The sequence below is a fragment of the Cheilinus undulatus genome, linkage group 2, assembly GCF_018320785.1.
Source record: "Cheilinus undulatus linkage group 2, ASM1832078v1, whole genome shotgun sequence".
Taxonomy (NCBI): Eukaryota; Metazoa; Chordata; class Actinopteri; order Labriformes; family Labridae; genus Cheilinus; species Cheilinus undulatus.
In genome coordinates, this window is record NC_054866.1 from 22386797 (window position 1) to 22401821 (window position 15025).

A 15025-nucleotide genomic window follows, 5' to 3' on the forward strand; every position below is an offset into this window, starting at 1 on the left:
TTTCCATTTTCAAAAGCTTGAAAGGGTCCTAAAAACGATCCATACCATCCAAGCTTACCCATCCATCCCAAAAGGGTGGAGCTACAGACGTAATAGAGGGTTTCAGCGTGTGACGCAACTGCTCGGCCGGGCTAAATGACAAACCACAAACTAATAGTCTCTTAAATCAGGGATATTTGGACTCAACAGTGGACATCGATCTGGCTACAAACTGTGTTTTCTGACATTAAATGGGCCTGGTTTTAAGAATTAAAATCAGAGCCTGAAGGCACACATCAGCCTGGTCATCAGAGATGAATGTGAAACTGAATTGATGTCAAAGTTTTGTTAATAAGAAGCTTTAGATCAGTTCTTTCTCTGCATTGCAATGATTCCCTTTTTACTCCCTTTTAATTAAGGTAATCTGTGAAAAGATCGCTCTGTGGTTATTTAATCTGTTTGCAAAAAATTCAGGGTGCATGTTTATAGAAGTTCAATGTACCCAGGCTGTCTTACTTGATTTAGTTTGATTTTAACACCACCTTTAATTTTATCTTTAATGTGCAAAATCACACAACACAACTCTCAACTTTTATATCATGTCAACTGTTAAAGCCTCGGATGTGTTCACTTCATGAAGCGCTCAAAGAAATAACTTCAGTATCTAACCAAATTGAAATAAGGTTAATTTAAAACTTAATTTAATCTGTAATAAATAATGATGGTCTTTCTAAAGCCATGTTAATAGGACATCATAGGAAAAGTGACCATTTTCCTTAGACGTCTTGTCACCTTAGATATTATTTCATCTTATGGTTGGTCTTCTGAAATTTAAGGTCTTAAATTTCCTCTGAGGTAAGAGGAAGAAGAACGGGGTTGGGTTTGAATTATATCCATCACAAACTGAATGCTTGTCCACAGTGAACGACATTAAGATGTAGTTATTAAAATGACAGCACTTTTTAGCTTAAATAAAGCTGTTTGCATGCTGTCTGCAGTCCAACCACCAAGTGAGGGTGTCTATGGAGACACAAACTGTTTCAGGGTTTTCTGTGCCAAACCAAACCAAACCGTACTTAGTCAAACTGGACGACCCGGTGGAAACGCAGCTACACATCACAAACATCACGAGTCATACAAAAACAACTGATATTAGGCCTAAAATGATTCATTGAGGGACATAAGTGACTGCATTTCTTGATGTCTTTGATGCATTTATTTTTACATTTTAACCTCGCTTAATCCCTACAAGTGCACACAATTTATTGAAAAAGTTTTGGTATCAGAACTGCTGTATTGACCCCTTCACCCCAAACTATATTATGGGAGAACTGAGAGACCAAAAACCTGCAGCTATAAGCTATATAATTATTTTATTTCTACAAGTTGAAATATTCCATTTACTGACACAGAGAGGACAGAGTTACAAAGTTGCCTTGCAGTCCTTTAATACTTTTGTTAAAACGTTATTTTAATAAAGATTTGTTTTGTGGTAATCTTTGCACAAACATATGAACAGTTTTAGGCGTAGCCCTGAGCAGCATTCACCTGTCCCCATCATGTTGCTGACAGAGGCCAGCTCGCTGAAGGTGGCGTAGTTCGGCAGAATGGTCTGGACAGACACCTCGTCAGCAGCGCTACGGATGTCGGCTTCCTCGCAGAGGTGGCGAAAACACGACATGGCCACCAGCACTGCCTCTGTGTCAGGGCTCCACAGGAACATGTATAGACTGACCTCCAGCTTTGTCTGAGCCTGCCGACAGATCGGGATCCCTCCACCCATTGTCGCACACTCCTGAAATCATTCAAGACAAAGCAAGTTTAAACCATGAACAATGAAGATGAAACAGGTTAAATTTCTTAAACAATACACATTATTCAGTTTTAAATCCTGACATAAAAGAGATTTCAGTTTAAAAATGTGAAAACTCCCAGATCACACAGTATGAATTTCTGAAATAATTATGGAAACGAGTGTCAACTTCTGTAAATTAGCCAAAAAAGAAAAAAAAAACAACTCTCTATAAAAGAATATTGTTGAGCACTTGTATTGCACACTTGAGGCTGAGGTCCTCTACCCTGGCGCATGGGCTCAAAGGTTTAAAAAAGTAAAAAATATAGAAATGTCTTTGAGTCTCTCTTTTGCTGCTTTCACATCCAGACACTTTTTACAAACAAGACGGATAAGTTGTTCAACACCAGTTTTCATTCCCCTCCGATTGTTGACACATCTGTGTGATGCTGTCTCATAGTCACTGAAATATCTGACATGTTACAGGATTGAACGTTTCCCTACATAGTCGATTCAAACATGTAGCGGGTCAAAAAATGGGAGCAGAGAATGTAATCTCATGTCTTTTCCTGAGCTGGCTGAAAGCGTGGATGACTGACACATGTGTAATATGTTGTCCAGCAAGTGGGTTTATGTCAAGGTTTGTTTTGTATTCTGAATACTCCTTTCTGGGTCTGAATCCATAATGTATGACACTTCTTTATATTCGTATATATTTTAAAAACTCAATAATAAAGAGACCTTGATCACAGAACATGGAGTGGGTCTCGTTGTTGATCTTGCTACACTAGTCTTCTTTGTGTGTTTTAGTTGTTAAACATTGAAGAGATTTTTTCTCCATTCAGACACTGTCATGGGGTTACAGCTCCCACCGATTCATGACATCTCAAAATACAAATACTTTTGGGCCTTGTATGAACTAAAAGATTTATAATTTTTTTGTAATTAATTCTCCAGAAATCTACTGTTATCAGCAAAGTACCAGATGTTTGAATAAACCTGATTTCCCTCATTAAATATAATGTTAGATTCCTTAGAAACTATTTACTGCCACAGAAATCAGATTTTGCACTTCCGGATTGGTATAATACCTTATTTTTGAGCAGAAACTTGTTCCTGCAGATCAGGATCTCCCTCAGCCACTTGAGGATCTCTGTCCCGTTCACCATCTGCTGACTGATCAGTTTACGGCAGATGAGGAAGAGAACCTGAGAGCTAAAGAAAAGACAAACACAAGGAAGAATATTATCATGTAAACATAAAATACATTTCTTCTTTATCAGGAATCAAGACAATTTCTATGTAAAAAGCATGTTTTTCAGAATTGCCACAAAAACTTAAAAATTGTTGTTTTCTGTGTGCTTTCCAGTCAAAATAAGTAAAACCATCAAAGCTCCTTTATGCTTTTGTGTTTGCTATAATGTTATGCTTTCTTGTTTGTTTAACCCCTGACAAGCAAAAAGAACAATGCTAACTTCTAAAATATCCTTCCCCTTTTTTTAAACGGTCAAACTCATCACTTTAATCAATTAGAGCAGCATTAAGCAATGTGAACCTCTGAAAGGAAATCAAACTGACTTGCAGTGAAACCAGAGTTAAATACTCTGGTTTCACTGCCCTCAACTGTTTTTGGATCAGACTCTAAAGAGAATTACATACAATGTACTATGTGGACCATTTTGGATTTAATTCCTGTGTTTCCTTTAACTTAAATCAAATATCTTAAATTTAATCAAAACAGAATATGAAAAGATGCAAAGCGTAGTGAAAAGTTACAGCAATCACCTGTAGCTCAATCACTTTGTTTGTTGGCCATAGTTCAGTATATTAATCCAGAAATTAGAAGATTATTTTGTACCTGATGTCCCAGAACGTCTCTATGGGGGCTTCAGGGTTCCACAGCTCGATTGTTTCAGGCTGATGAAGGACTAACAGAGCCTGAAACCCGAAAGGAGACAGAGACATGATTTAAAAAAATATATATATATACTGCTACTAAATAATATAAGAAATAGTAGACATGAAGAAGAAATCATTTTAACTTGTTTTTTAACATGAAAGTCTTAAAAAGACCCTACCTTTGTCTATAAAACATGAGAAAAAACTTTTATTTATCATAATGTGTTTCAGATTTTATTAATAATCACATCCTAATGTGATCAATGACCTGTATATCAGAGCTGTTCTATTTTCATTCATTCTGCTTCATGGATTAAAAAAAACAAACCAAAAAAAAAACCATAATAATAATGAAATAATAAATAACAATAATAATAATAATAAAATACACATTAAAATAATTGTACACAAAATCTGAATTCACACACTCAAATAAGTAGATCTAATTTTTTAAAAATTCCACAAAAAATTGTCAAACTGTATTCTTAGGTGATATCGTGTTTTCATTGCCAACATTTTTTGAGTTTTTAGTTGCCTCTATTTTCATATCTTTAAATCTGTTTTAGAGTCCCTGTAAAGTTAAATCCAAAATGTGTGTCTTAACTCACTACATATTCTGGATTAGGGTTGCTGTTAGTATGTGAAAATACTGAGGTCTATGTGTGACTGAATTTTGGATTTAGACTGTTTGTTAGTCTGTTTCAATTCTTTTTCATGGCTTAGTTTAATTTGAGCAGGGCAAATATAGACACCTGTGATGTCAACAGTCTTGCTGGGGAATTACCCCGCCCCCCTCACATTACAAAGATATAAAATCACAGAGCAGTTCATCTCAATACAGTCTACTGTTAGCTAAGATCACTGCCTTCATTGAAAGCTAACAGCAGGCTACACGCTGTGTTACTGTCATTGTGAGGTAACTTTCCCAAATCTATCAGCCACAGTGGCCTACGGGTCATAAAAAAGTATCATAATGGAGAAATTTGTGCCAGAAAATACAATCACCAACTGCTGTCTCTCTGCTCTGGTATGGAGCCAGGCAGCTGTGCTCTGGCCATAGTTCACTGTAAGGTCAGGGGGTAGGCTAATTGCTGGAGTGCTTGTTTATTTTTCATTTAAACCAGATGCAGCAGGGACAAATATCTTACCCACTGAAGGCATGTTTTAATCCTTATTTCACTTGTCTATAGTCCTGGATGTTTAAAAGCACCAGACTGAAACTGTCTCTCTACTAACAGAAACCGTTCAATTTCTCATGTCTGTTAGCGTAGGGATGCTAAAGTTTAGTAAAGTATCCGCTGATAGACAGGGTCTATTTCTGCCAAGTCTCTCACTTCAAGTAGAAGTAATAACACTAAGCAGGTCACTCCATACTCCTTAACTTCGATTTGGCCTAATTTCACCCTAATTTCTGTAAATTGTTGTTCTTATTTTAGTATCTGACCTCCATGGCCTCCTGTGAAAGCTGGGTAGTGTTGGTTAGTGGTATGAGCTGCACCAGGCCGGTGATGAGCTCCGCTGTGCTGCTCTGCATCTCTGGAGCCTGCTTCACCGGGTTCTAACACAAAAACACAGATGTGCACTAATAATCATAAACAATCTTACAAATCTGAATCTAAGGTTTGAAACCTTTAGGGAAAAAACTTGTGTATCAGTGTGATCTAAGTGATGGACTCACATGTAGCATGAGTTTGGGGTCAGCATGGATGAGTTTGACCAGAGCGAGTAGGAGGCACTTGTAGCTTCGAGTGTCCAGGTCTGTGGCTTTCTCTTTGAACTTTAGACTCGTGCTCACCTTCCCTTTGAGAAGACTCTGAGGAGGGAAGAGGAGGAGGATTTCAGACACTCTGGTTTTAACTGGCATTCCTGTAAAAAAAAAAACCCTGAGAAATTTATGTAGTTTCTCTCTGATTAATTTTATTTCATTTTGCAAAGACGTGTTATATAAGATGTTCTCTTCTCTTCTGTTTTGCAAACACTAAATTCATTGGCATTAGCATTTATAGGGTTGGAGCTTGTGTAAGTTTTTATGGCCAACATTTTTCTTGATAAACTGGTCAAAAGTTTGGACGTTAAAATGTGAGAAAACTGTGAAAAGATATGGGGCGAGTGCTTCCAAAATCCAAATTGACAAATGTCTGGTTTTGTCCAAAAATATTCACATTTCAGAAGCTGGAAGCAGAGAACTTTGATTCTTGATCTTTGCAACAAATAATTAATCAATCAACACTTTCCATGCTTTTTAAAAACTAATCATAGAACATGAGCTGCATACTAGACAGTCTGATAGAAATACAGGAATTTGATAGGAATTTATAATTCAAATAATTCTATTTAAATTACAATCTAAAAGCCTCTCATCCCATAACTTTTCCTGATAATGTTTTTTTTTTATATTTTCAGAGGCCAAGAAGTTTCCTCCCATCATTTTGGAGTTAAGGCCAGCATGTCTCTTTGTTCTACAATGTATTCATTGAACCTACATTATATACATAACAGTATAGTAGACAAAAAACAATCAGAAGCTGTGATGATCTCTACAAAGCATTTTCAGAATCTGCAGTCATCCAGTTTCATTCTCTTTAACCCAGTATTATAAATGTGATGTGTTTAAAGTGTAACAGTGTGTTCATGTTCTAACCGGCGTCATGCGAAGGGGAGCATGTGTCCCGGCACCCAGGACCACCCGGCTCAGGGTATCTGCGAACATGGAGCGAAGCTCTCCGGAGTAGCAGTACACAGCGTCGATCTTCGGCCACCAGTCCAGTTGAGACTGCGGAGACAAAAAAGGACAAAATGGGATTTGAATTCTGAATCTTCACTCTTCTTTAACCTGCCAAAGAGACTGAACAGGACAGTATTAAAATAGGACAGTGTGGACAATCTATTCTTCAGAAGAGAAACCGAGGAATGTATGACAAAATGTCAAGAAAATTAACCTAGCTATGCTAGCTTAATTATATGTAAACTGAAGATCCCCAGAGAGTGAAGAAGTGAGGACTAGTATAAAGTCACTCTGGTAAATGATGATATCAAGATTTTGCTGTCCTTCTGGTATGTTCAACCCATCTGGGTACTTTGCCCAAACGCTGGCAGTCTCGCCTTTCTGGGTGAAAATGTTCTGTTGAAATGAACAGCGGTAAATGGGAGAGACTGGGTCATCAGCAATGTAAAAGCCAAACATACAAAAACGTACAGTTCAATGGTTGAGAGGTTATTGGAGTCCAAATCCAATAGTACAGAGGTGTAGAACTCAAGGCCTGGGGGCCAAATATGGCCCGAGGTACAGTTACCCACCCCGCAAGATTATATCATGTTTTTACTAAAACTGGCCCACTGAGGTCTGCAGACTTAATTCAGCAAAAAAAAAGTAAACTTAACCTTGATATTTAAAATATTCTTGTAAAGTCATAAAAGGACTAAAACTGAGTAGATAAAAATGCAGGAATGTGGTAAAATAAATTAATTTGTGTATCTGACAGCTACAACTGAAACATGTGATTTTGACGTTTTTTTCTTTCATGTTTTTAATTTTAAGAGTCACAATTTTAGATATTTTGTCATATTTTGACTCATAAAACTCAGAGTTTCAAGTTTTATCTCACAATTTGACCTCTTAAACTCTTAACTTTGCCTTTCTCTTAATTTGACCTATTAGACTCATGATTTAAAATTTTATCTCATATTTTGACGTTTTAAATTTTGATTTCGACTCTCTATCTCCCATATTTGCCTTCTAAAACATTATTTTGACTTTTAATTCCATATTTTAACCTTTTGAACTGATATGTCTGACTTTTTATCTCAGATTTTCAGCCTTTAAAATGATCATTGTGCCTTTTTTAAATCTCAATGTCACTGACATCAGTGCTTAGTTTGTCCCCCCAGAATTAATTAACTAGCAACCTCATTTTCACCAGTAAGGAAAAATGAGTCTCAGGTTGGCCCCTGCTGTGATTGAGTCTGACACCCCTTCAGTAGCAAGGGACTTGTGCATAAAACATGAGATTTCAGAATAATGATTGACATCTTAGAATTATAAAACGAAAGCTTTAAGTGCATATGAGTGTCTGTGTAGACTCTCTCATTCAAACTGGACAAACAGCTCCATCTTATGTGGGGGGGCCGTGTGTCTGTGTGCCAGTGTTGTAGTCGAGTCACCAAACCTTGAGGCCGAGTCGAGTCCCCATTACCTGTGTTCGAGTCCTAGATGAGTCCCCAGTACCTAAAACCTAGAGCCAAATTGAATCAAATTATTAATTATTTCTAAGCCATTCCAGCTTTCCAGATGAGCTTTATTGATGTGTTTTATTAGTGTATGAATTTCTTCAACTTTTAATTTTAAAGGACTAGAGGAGCTGTTTACAGCAGTTGTGCATGAACAAAACCAAACATCTATGACCCAGTAGTGGAGTAGACTTGGGAGACAGGGTTAATTTTGGCAACTCTTTTTAGTTTTAGTCTTTAGACAAAAACACTTTTTTTTTTTTTTTTTTTAAGATTTTTATTTTTGCCTTTATTTTGATAGGACAGTGGATAGAGTCGGAAACAGGGGAGAGAGCGGGGAGAGACATGCAGGAAATAGTGCCACGGGCCGGATTCGAACCTGGGTCGCCTGCGTATATGGCATGCACCTTAACCACTCGACTACCGGCGCGCCAGACAAAAACACTTTAAGTAACAATTTAGTCCTGATCAACCTTCATAGTTTTAATCCGGTTTAAGTCAATGAAATCTGAAAAACATTCCAGTCCAGGATGACAGTCATCGATTTTCATTGATATTGATACTCTTGAACACTGGGCTCAGCATGAACACTGATCAGTTATGAGGGGTTCTCTCACACAAAAATAATAAATATTACAGAATAAAAAGTCCTCAGCAAAAAAAGTCAGAGTCCTCCTCTTCATCTTCGAGTCCTGACGCAGTTAAAGCTGAAGTCCAAGGCCAAGTCATGAGCGCTCGAGTCCTAGTCGAGTCACGAGTTCTCCAAATCAGGACTCGAGTTCAAGTTCGGGACTCAAGTACTACAAGACGTGCCTGTGCTTTTAAACCTTACTAAATGAGATAAGCTTTTAAAATGTGGTTCAACAGGCGGGCAGACAACAGCTCCTGTTGATACAGAGCAATTACTGGCTTAAAGTAGAAACATTTTAATGGTCAGACATAACAGACTAAGATGTTTTGTGGTATGTGTTTATGACTGATTTGGTTATTATAAAATAAAAAATACAAGCCATAAAAAAAAATTAATGGTCAGACATTTGACTACTTTACTCCTCTCTGGTTTTTGCCCAAAGACACATAATTCTTCTTTACACTATTCATCAACTGAGGATAAAAAAACGTGGTAAATTATAGCTTTTTAATTATTTGCTGCTCAAAGCGCAGGAGTGACATTGCACTGTTTCTGATAATTGGTAGGTGTCATTACACACGTTAGTGACTTCAGGTCAGGTCGTCAAACTACACAGAAGATACAAGAAACATTCTGGCATGCTACTCTTGTTTAATTGTGGTCATGAAGTGTCTTGGACGTGTAGTTAATTATGTCACACTTGAAGAGTGTTTGCTGTTTCCTACCGATCTGGCCAAAATCTGGTAAAACTTATGTAGTCTGAGCCGGTCTTAAGTCAAACTTCTTGTGCCTCTGTCTCCCTTTTTGTAAATCATTTTTTGTATGTCAGTAGGAACATTCCTGCTGTAATTTGCTTTAATTTAAAAAAAGAAATAACTTACATTAGTGATTATTCTGTGCAGAGAGTTGACCAGGACGAAGTGGAAGGTGGTGGGGGAGGTGGGGGCCAAACAGACCTGCAGACAGACAAAAAACCTCAGGTGAGAGTCTAAAACAGGTGCTGAATCATAACACATACAAACAAAACAGGGTCACCAAGTTAACCGCCCACCTTAAAGTGCTGGTTGTTGTGAGGATTGATGCGGAAACAGGAGACGAAACAGTCCATCATGAGCTCCACGTCTGCGTTTTGGCTGCCTGTCCCCCTCCAGAATGGTTTAGCGGGGTTGAAGAGCAAAGCCTGATGGGGAAGGAGGCATTAAATGTCACTTCAGGTAAATTCAGAAGATTTATATTGGTGGAAGTGAGATTGAGAAGACTAGCTGCATGTTATTCTTTCACTTGCATTAAATATTGTGGACACAAAAAGTTACAATGATTAACTTATACTGTAGAGAAAGTATGATCCCTTTGTTGGCTTTTTAATGATTTTCAAAGTCCATTTTGCATTATGAGCAAATTTAAGCACTATATAAAAATACAAGGGTGAGGATGGAGGAGGAATTTTTGTTTCTCAAGGTTTATAAAAGTCAGACAACCACCAGAGCCAAAGAGTCAATGCTCAAATCTCATCCAGACTTAAATCCTGCAAATTCATTTTGTGTTCTTATTCTGAATATTTAGCTTGTGTTTCTTTTTTTTCTGAAAACTAATTGTAGGAAATGTTTTTTTTACTGAATCAGAAAATAACAAACACAAATGCTGGATTAAAGAGGCCACTGAAATCAGGAAGAAGGGAAAATACACCATCAACCATGACGAGGGAGCATTCATGCTCTCCCACACCTGGGACTCTCTCCTCCAGAGACCATCAGCTGGCAGGGGGCGTGGTCAGCCTAATAGACCTGTCAGGTCTGTCAGGCTGACCACGCCTGGGAAGAACGGCATATAAGGACACATCACAGTGGTCTCTCTCTCTTATTCAAACCTCACTCCTCTCAAATCAAACTTCTTTAAAGGATTTCTAGTAGATAAAGGAAATCAGAACAAGAGAACCAAACATAAATACAGAATGACCACTCAGAATCACGTGTTCAGACCTTGAGATCCATGACGATGGACTGCACCAAGAGGAAGATGGTGGAGTGATCCTCCCAGTTGATGTAGGGGGAGGCTTTGCACAGTTTGACACAGGCAATGGCGGCGCTCTCCATCAGCTGCTTGTTGCCCCCCTGACCGGATAAAGCTTTACGAAGACTGTCCAGAAACAGTTTCTGAAGAAGAGAGAGCTGGAGTCAGTCTCTGCTCTGTCAGTGAGAGTTTGTGTCTGATAATGCATGTATGTGTTTGGTACCTTGTTGGCCTTGCTGTCCTCCACCGTGTCTTTGGAGATGGTGTGTAAGATCTCTGGACAGAGGATGAGGAGGATGATCTGTAGCGGCCACACAGCTGCCTTCCTCTTTGCACTCTCTGCAAAGCTGTCCACCAGGTCGAACAGCTTCTCTGCGGCCTCTGAACACACACAAAGACACACAATAGGAGGTAAACGGCTGTTAAAAGACTAAATGACTGAAAGTGAAATCCAGACTCAATTAATAATAACTGTTCAAAGTGTATGTTTTAGGTTGTTCTGATACTTCTTCTCTGTGTCTGAGTAGATCTCTTACATAGCTACAACAGAATATAAAATCTAACTGAATATCTGCACAAACAGTCAGGTGAGTGCTGTGGAGAAATCATACCTGCCATGTCAGCCTGCGGTCTCTGGTAGAGCATCGTGAACTCATCGGGATAATTCTCCACCCAGGTCCAAAATGCCTGCAGAGTTGACACCGTGCATTAACTCTAAATGCCAGCTTATGCATCCATCAAAACGTCTCTATTTCTCAGTTCACTAGCATCATGTTCACTGTACTTCTACTCCACTTTTAGTAATGCAAGATACTGAAATTTAAAGGATGTACCTTTTCTAAACTGTTGATGACAGCCAGCTGTGCAGGTTTCTTCAGAGCTCTGAATTTTAGCACAGTTTCTGAAAGAAAACGTAACAGGAAAATAATTGATCAAAATTACTTATTTTCGGTGCGCCGGTAGTCGAGTGGTTAAGGCGCGCGCCATATACGCAGGCGACCTGGGTACGAATCCGGCCCGTGGCACTATTTCCTGCATGTCTCTCCCCGCTCTCTTCCCTGTTTCCGACTCTATCCACTGTCCTATCTAATAAAGGCCAAAAGGCCAAAAATAAATCTAGAAAAAAAAAAATTACTTATTTTCAGATCTGCATGTGTATCTGACCAATATGATACCAACAAAAAAAAACTTGAAACAGAGGAATCCCCTCATTTGTCTCAAAGAGATTTGTTTCTTCCTCTCAGTCAGGGTTGTTTTGTTCTGTACATCATTCTCTAAACAAGAATAACAGAGTGTAGTCAAAATTTTTTTGTCATTTTTCTCCATATAAACAACTTTTTCTCATTTAGTTGATTTGTCTCCTTCAAAGAATGCATTTTATGTCGTCTGCACATTTCAAATTGCTTCTTTTTCTACATTGTTGTTAAACTGCCTTTTTTATTCCTCTTAACAGTGGCACAGATATGAAACGGTCACTTGCTGGTAGGACTGCAGAAGTTATTAAATAATATGAAACATTTTAAACATTGAGATAATATTTACCAAATATATCCTATCTGCATAAATGATATGGACAAAAGCATTCTGCTGCCTGCCCATTACACAAACAGGAACTGTATGACATTGTATTCAAATGCGTGCACTTTAATATGGAGTTGCCCTCCTTCTGCAGCTGTAACAGCCCCCACTCTTCTAGGAAGGATTTCCACAAGACTTTTGAGTATTTCTGTGGGAATGCCCTTTCATTCTGTAGAGCATTGATGGTCAGGCACTGATGTTGGACAAGAAGGCCTGGCTCACCATCTCTGTTACAGTTCATCCCAAACGTGCTTGATGGGGCTGGGGTCAGGGATCTGCATGGACCAGTCAGTTCGACACTGAACTCATCAAACATGTCTTTATAGTCCTTGCTTTGTGCACTGGGGCATAGTCATGTTGAAATAGAAAAGGGCCTTTCCCAAACTGTTGGAAGCATAGCATTGTCCAAAATGTCTTGGTATGCCGAAGCATTAAGACTGTACTTCACAGGAAATAAGGGACCAAGCCCAAACCCTGAAAAACAGCCCCATACCATCCATCCTACACCAAACTTCATAGTTGGCACAATGCAGTCAGGTAGTTAACGTTCTCCCAGCATCCGCAAAACCCAGACTCGCCAAAAGAAGCAGAGATCCATCACTTCACAGAACATGTTCCCACTGCCCCACAGTCAAGTGTGTGAGGCTTGCATGTAGCTCCTGTTTTTGGAAGTTGAGAACTCTTGAGTTATGGAGTAAGCAGCATATTGGTGACTTTTAGGCACCATGAGCAGTCACTGACCTGCTCTATGATTCTTCTGCTTTTGGCTGAGTTGCTGTTGTTCCTAAACTCTTCCACTTTCTAATAATATCACTTACAGCTGACTGTGGAATATTTAGCAGGGATGAAACTTCACAAACTGTCTTATTGCAAAGATGGCATCCATCACAGTACCACGCAAAGCTTGATTTTAAAGACTACCCATATTTCTGCTTCTACTTCTACATCTCAAACATTTAACATTGTACCACCTTGGGATTAGATTTTACTTCATAATGAAGGACAGAAATAATCTCCAACACATAAATGCTAACGTAACTGACTAAGAAATCAAGTCCCAAACATTAAAATTTAACAAAACCTGGTGGATGGTAAAAATGAATGAAAAAAATGTACTCTAAACTTATTCCTCTCACCTTTTATTGGGACATCCCCCAAAATTTCACCTTCAGTTATAACTATGGGTATGATTTCTGAAGTCTTAATGACATCTTTTTCAGTTTTCATGAACACTAGTTCGTGTTTGTATGGAAATAATGCACGGGTTTGTGTTAATAAGTTCTAATGCTGATCGAATAAACGTGTAACGTTTTAGACATTCACCTTGCAGCAGCCTCTTCAGCTTGGAGCAGTCCACATTTATGTACTGCATCAGCTCAATGTCGTGAACATCCACGTTGTCCTCAGAGCAAACCGTCAGCTCCTGCAGCCTGAGGAAACATACAAGCACACATGAATTCTGCAGCATTCCAACACACCCTGAAATCAAACCTAATGTAATTATACAAGCCTTCATCTGGGTGAAAAAACAGAGGACTTACCTGGTGGAAATCCGGCTGAAGACAGCGTTGAAGTTGTTGCAGCTCAGAGAGAAGAGGACGGCCGAGGCGGAGACACGGAGCTCAGCAGCGTGTTGGTGGCCTTCGCGGTACGTGTGGATGAAGTGACAGATCTCTGGCAGCAGCTGTTTGACTAACATTGTCTCGTCCAGACGAAGGCAGTCCTTTGATTGCTGAGGAAGGGGGGTGGAGAAGAGGAGGACAAAAAATAAGTTGTCTGCTTAATAATTGATTTCCTCCACATGTTACTATATACTATAAAATGTACAAAATCTAATACTTGTGGTTACAAATCAGTTTCTCTGCAGACACAGCAAGTCTAAGGGACTGCAAGCTGAGCTTCTGATTCGTCATTCACCTAGATTTCAACTAGATACTCTAATTGTTTTGAGGTGAGTATATCTTTGTTGTTATTGTTTAAAGGCAGGGGGCTGGAGAGAGGGGACATGCAAGCTTCAGCATGGCTTATGTGAGCATTCCCGAAGACTCTTTTACTTCATGTCCAATTGCATGTCTTCACCCCTCTCCTCTGTCCAGCACAGATTGTCGTCTGCAGTGAGGTGCATGTGTGAACAGGCAATTCATGCAGCCTGTCTAAAACTTTCTATAAATCTCCAAGAGTGCTAGTGTGAAAAGGCTTCAGAGATGTACCTGACCTCCATTTGATTGCTAACAACCAGAACCTGAAGAGGAAGCTGAGATCAGGTCCCACTGGGTGCAAACACCTGCTAATGCAATCTGGGTCTGCTGGAAGCTCCCAGAGAGGAGGGGGAGGAGGAGGAGTGATGTATGATGGGTAAGTACTCTAACAGAGGTTCTGGTTTCTATAAACAGCCACTGAGACACTGAATCTTTGCTCATGAATGAAGGAAACAAAGCTAACTCAGTGGTTTATCATGAAGTATGGATCTCGGTCATTTAGATCTTCTCTAAATGACGAAATGAACGTTTAGTTTTCTACAGAAGAAGAAAAACGGGGATAAGTCTCACCCCAGCCAAACACTTCTCCAGGGTGTCCAGGATGATGAGCTGAGAGAGGTAGAGGTTCTTCTCAGAAGCTTCTCCAAATATCCGCTGTAAAGACAATCAGAACATTGTTCATTGTTCATCCTATTATAAAACCTGGCATCAAATCATATCAAAGTTAAAATCTCTGGTATCATGACAACACAAGAACAAGTGAACTTCTTACATAGTCTCCAGATAAAAACATGAAGGAACCCGGGGAAGGTTTCAAATCATATGCTTGTCTTTTATTTAGGTCTTTATGAAAAGCTATACTTACATGTTGTTATCACATTTGTCTTTCATTTTAATAAGAAGGGCACCTGATGTTCAGTTATGCATTTT

General features: G+C 39.0%; 1 protein-coding gene across 6 annotated transcripts in view; it reads right to left on the reverse strand.

Moving 5' to 3' along the window:
* nf1a (neurofibromin 1a) overlaps positions 1 to 15025 on the reverse strand; it is a 109770-nt gene that overhangs the window by 82659 nt on the left and 12086 nt on the right. For 3 of the 6 annotated variants that reach the window (XM_041804918.1, XM_041804933.1, XM_041804912.1), the window contains exons 3-18: positions 14666 to 14749; positions 13658 to 13848; positions 13440 to 13546; positions 11372 to 11439; positions 11150 to 11225; positions 10762 to 10919; positions 10508 to 10681; positions 9580 to 9708; positions 9410 to 9484; positions 7864 to 7902; positions 6312 to 6443; positions 5349 to 5483; positions 5115 to 5228; positions 3630 to 3709; positions 2863 to 2986; positions 1528 to 1774 (exon numbers count right to left, since the gene is read on the reverse strand). In XM_041804918.1, the coding sequence (XP_041660852.1) occupies positions 1528 to 1774; positions 2863 to 2986; positions 3630 to 3709; positions 5115 to 5228; positions 5349 to 5483; positions 6312 to 6443; positions 7864 to 7902; positions 9410 to 9484; positions 9580 to 9708; positions 10508 to 10681; positions 10762 to 10919; positions 11150 to 11225; positions 11372 to 11439; positions 13440 to 13546; positions 13658 to 13848; positions 14666 to 14749 (1933 nt within the window). Of the gene's footprint in view, positions 1 to 1527; positions 1775 to 2862; positions 2987 to 3629; positions 3710 to 5114; positions 5229 to 5348; positions 5484 to 6311; positions 6444 to 7863; positions 7903 to 9409; positions 9485 to 9579; positions 9709 to 10507; positions 10682 to 10761; positions 10920 to 11149; positions 11226 to 11371; positions 11440 to 13439; positions 13547 to 13657; positions 13849 to 14665; positions 14751 to 15025 lie in introns of those variants that run through there. The other 3 variants (XM_041804949.1, XM_041804926.1, XM_041804941.1) reach the window with 2 other exon arrangements.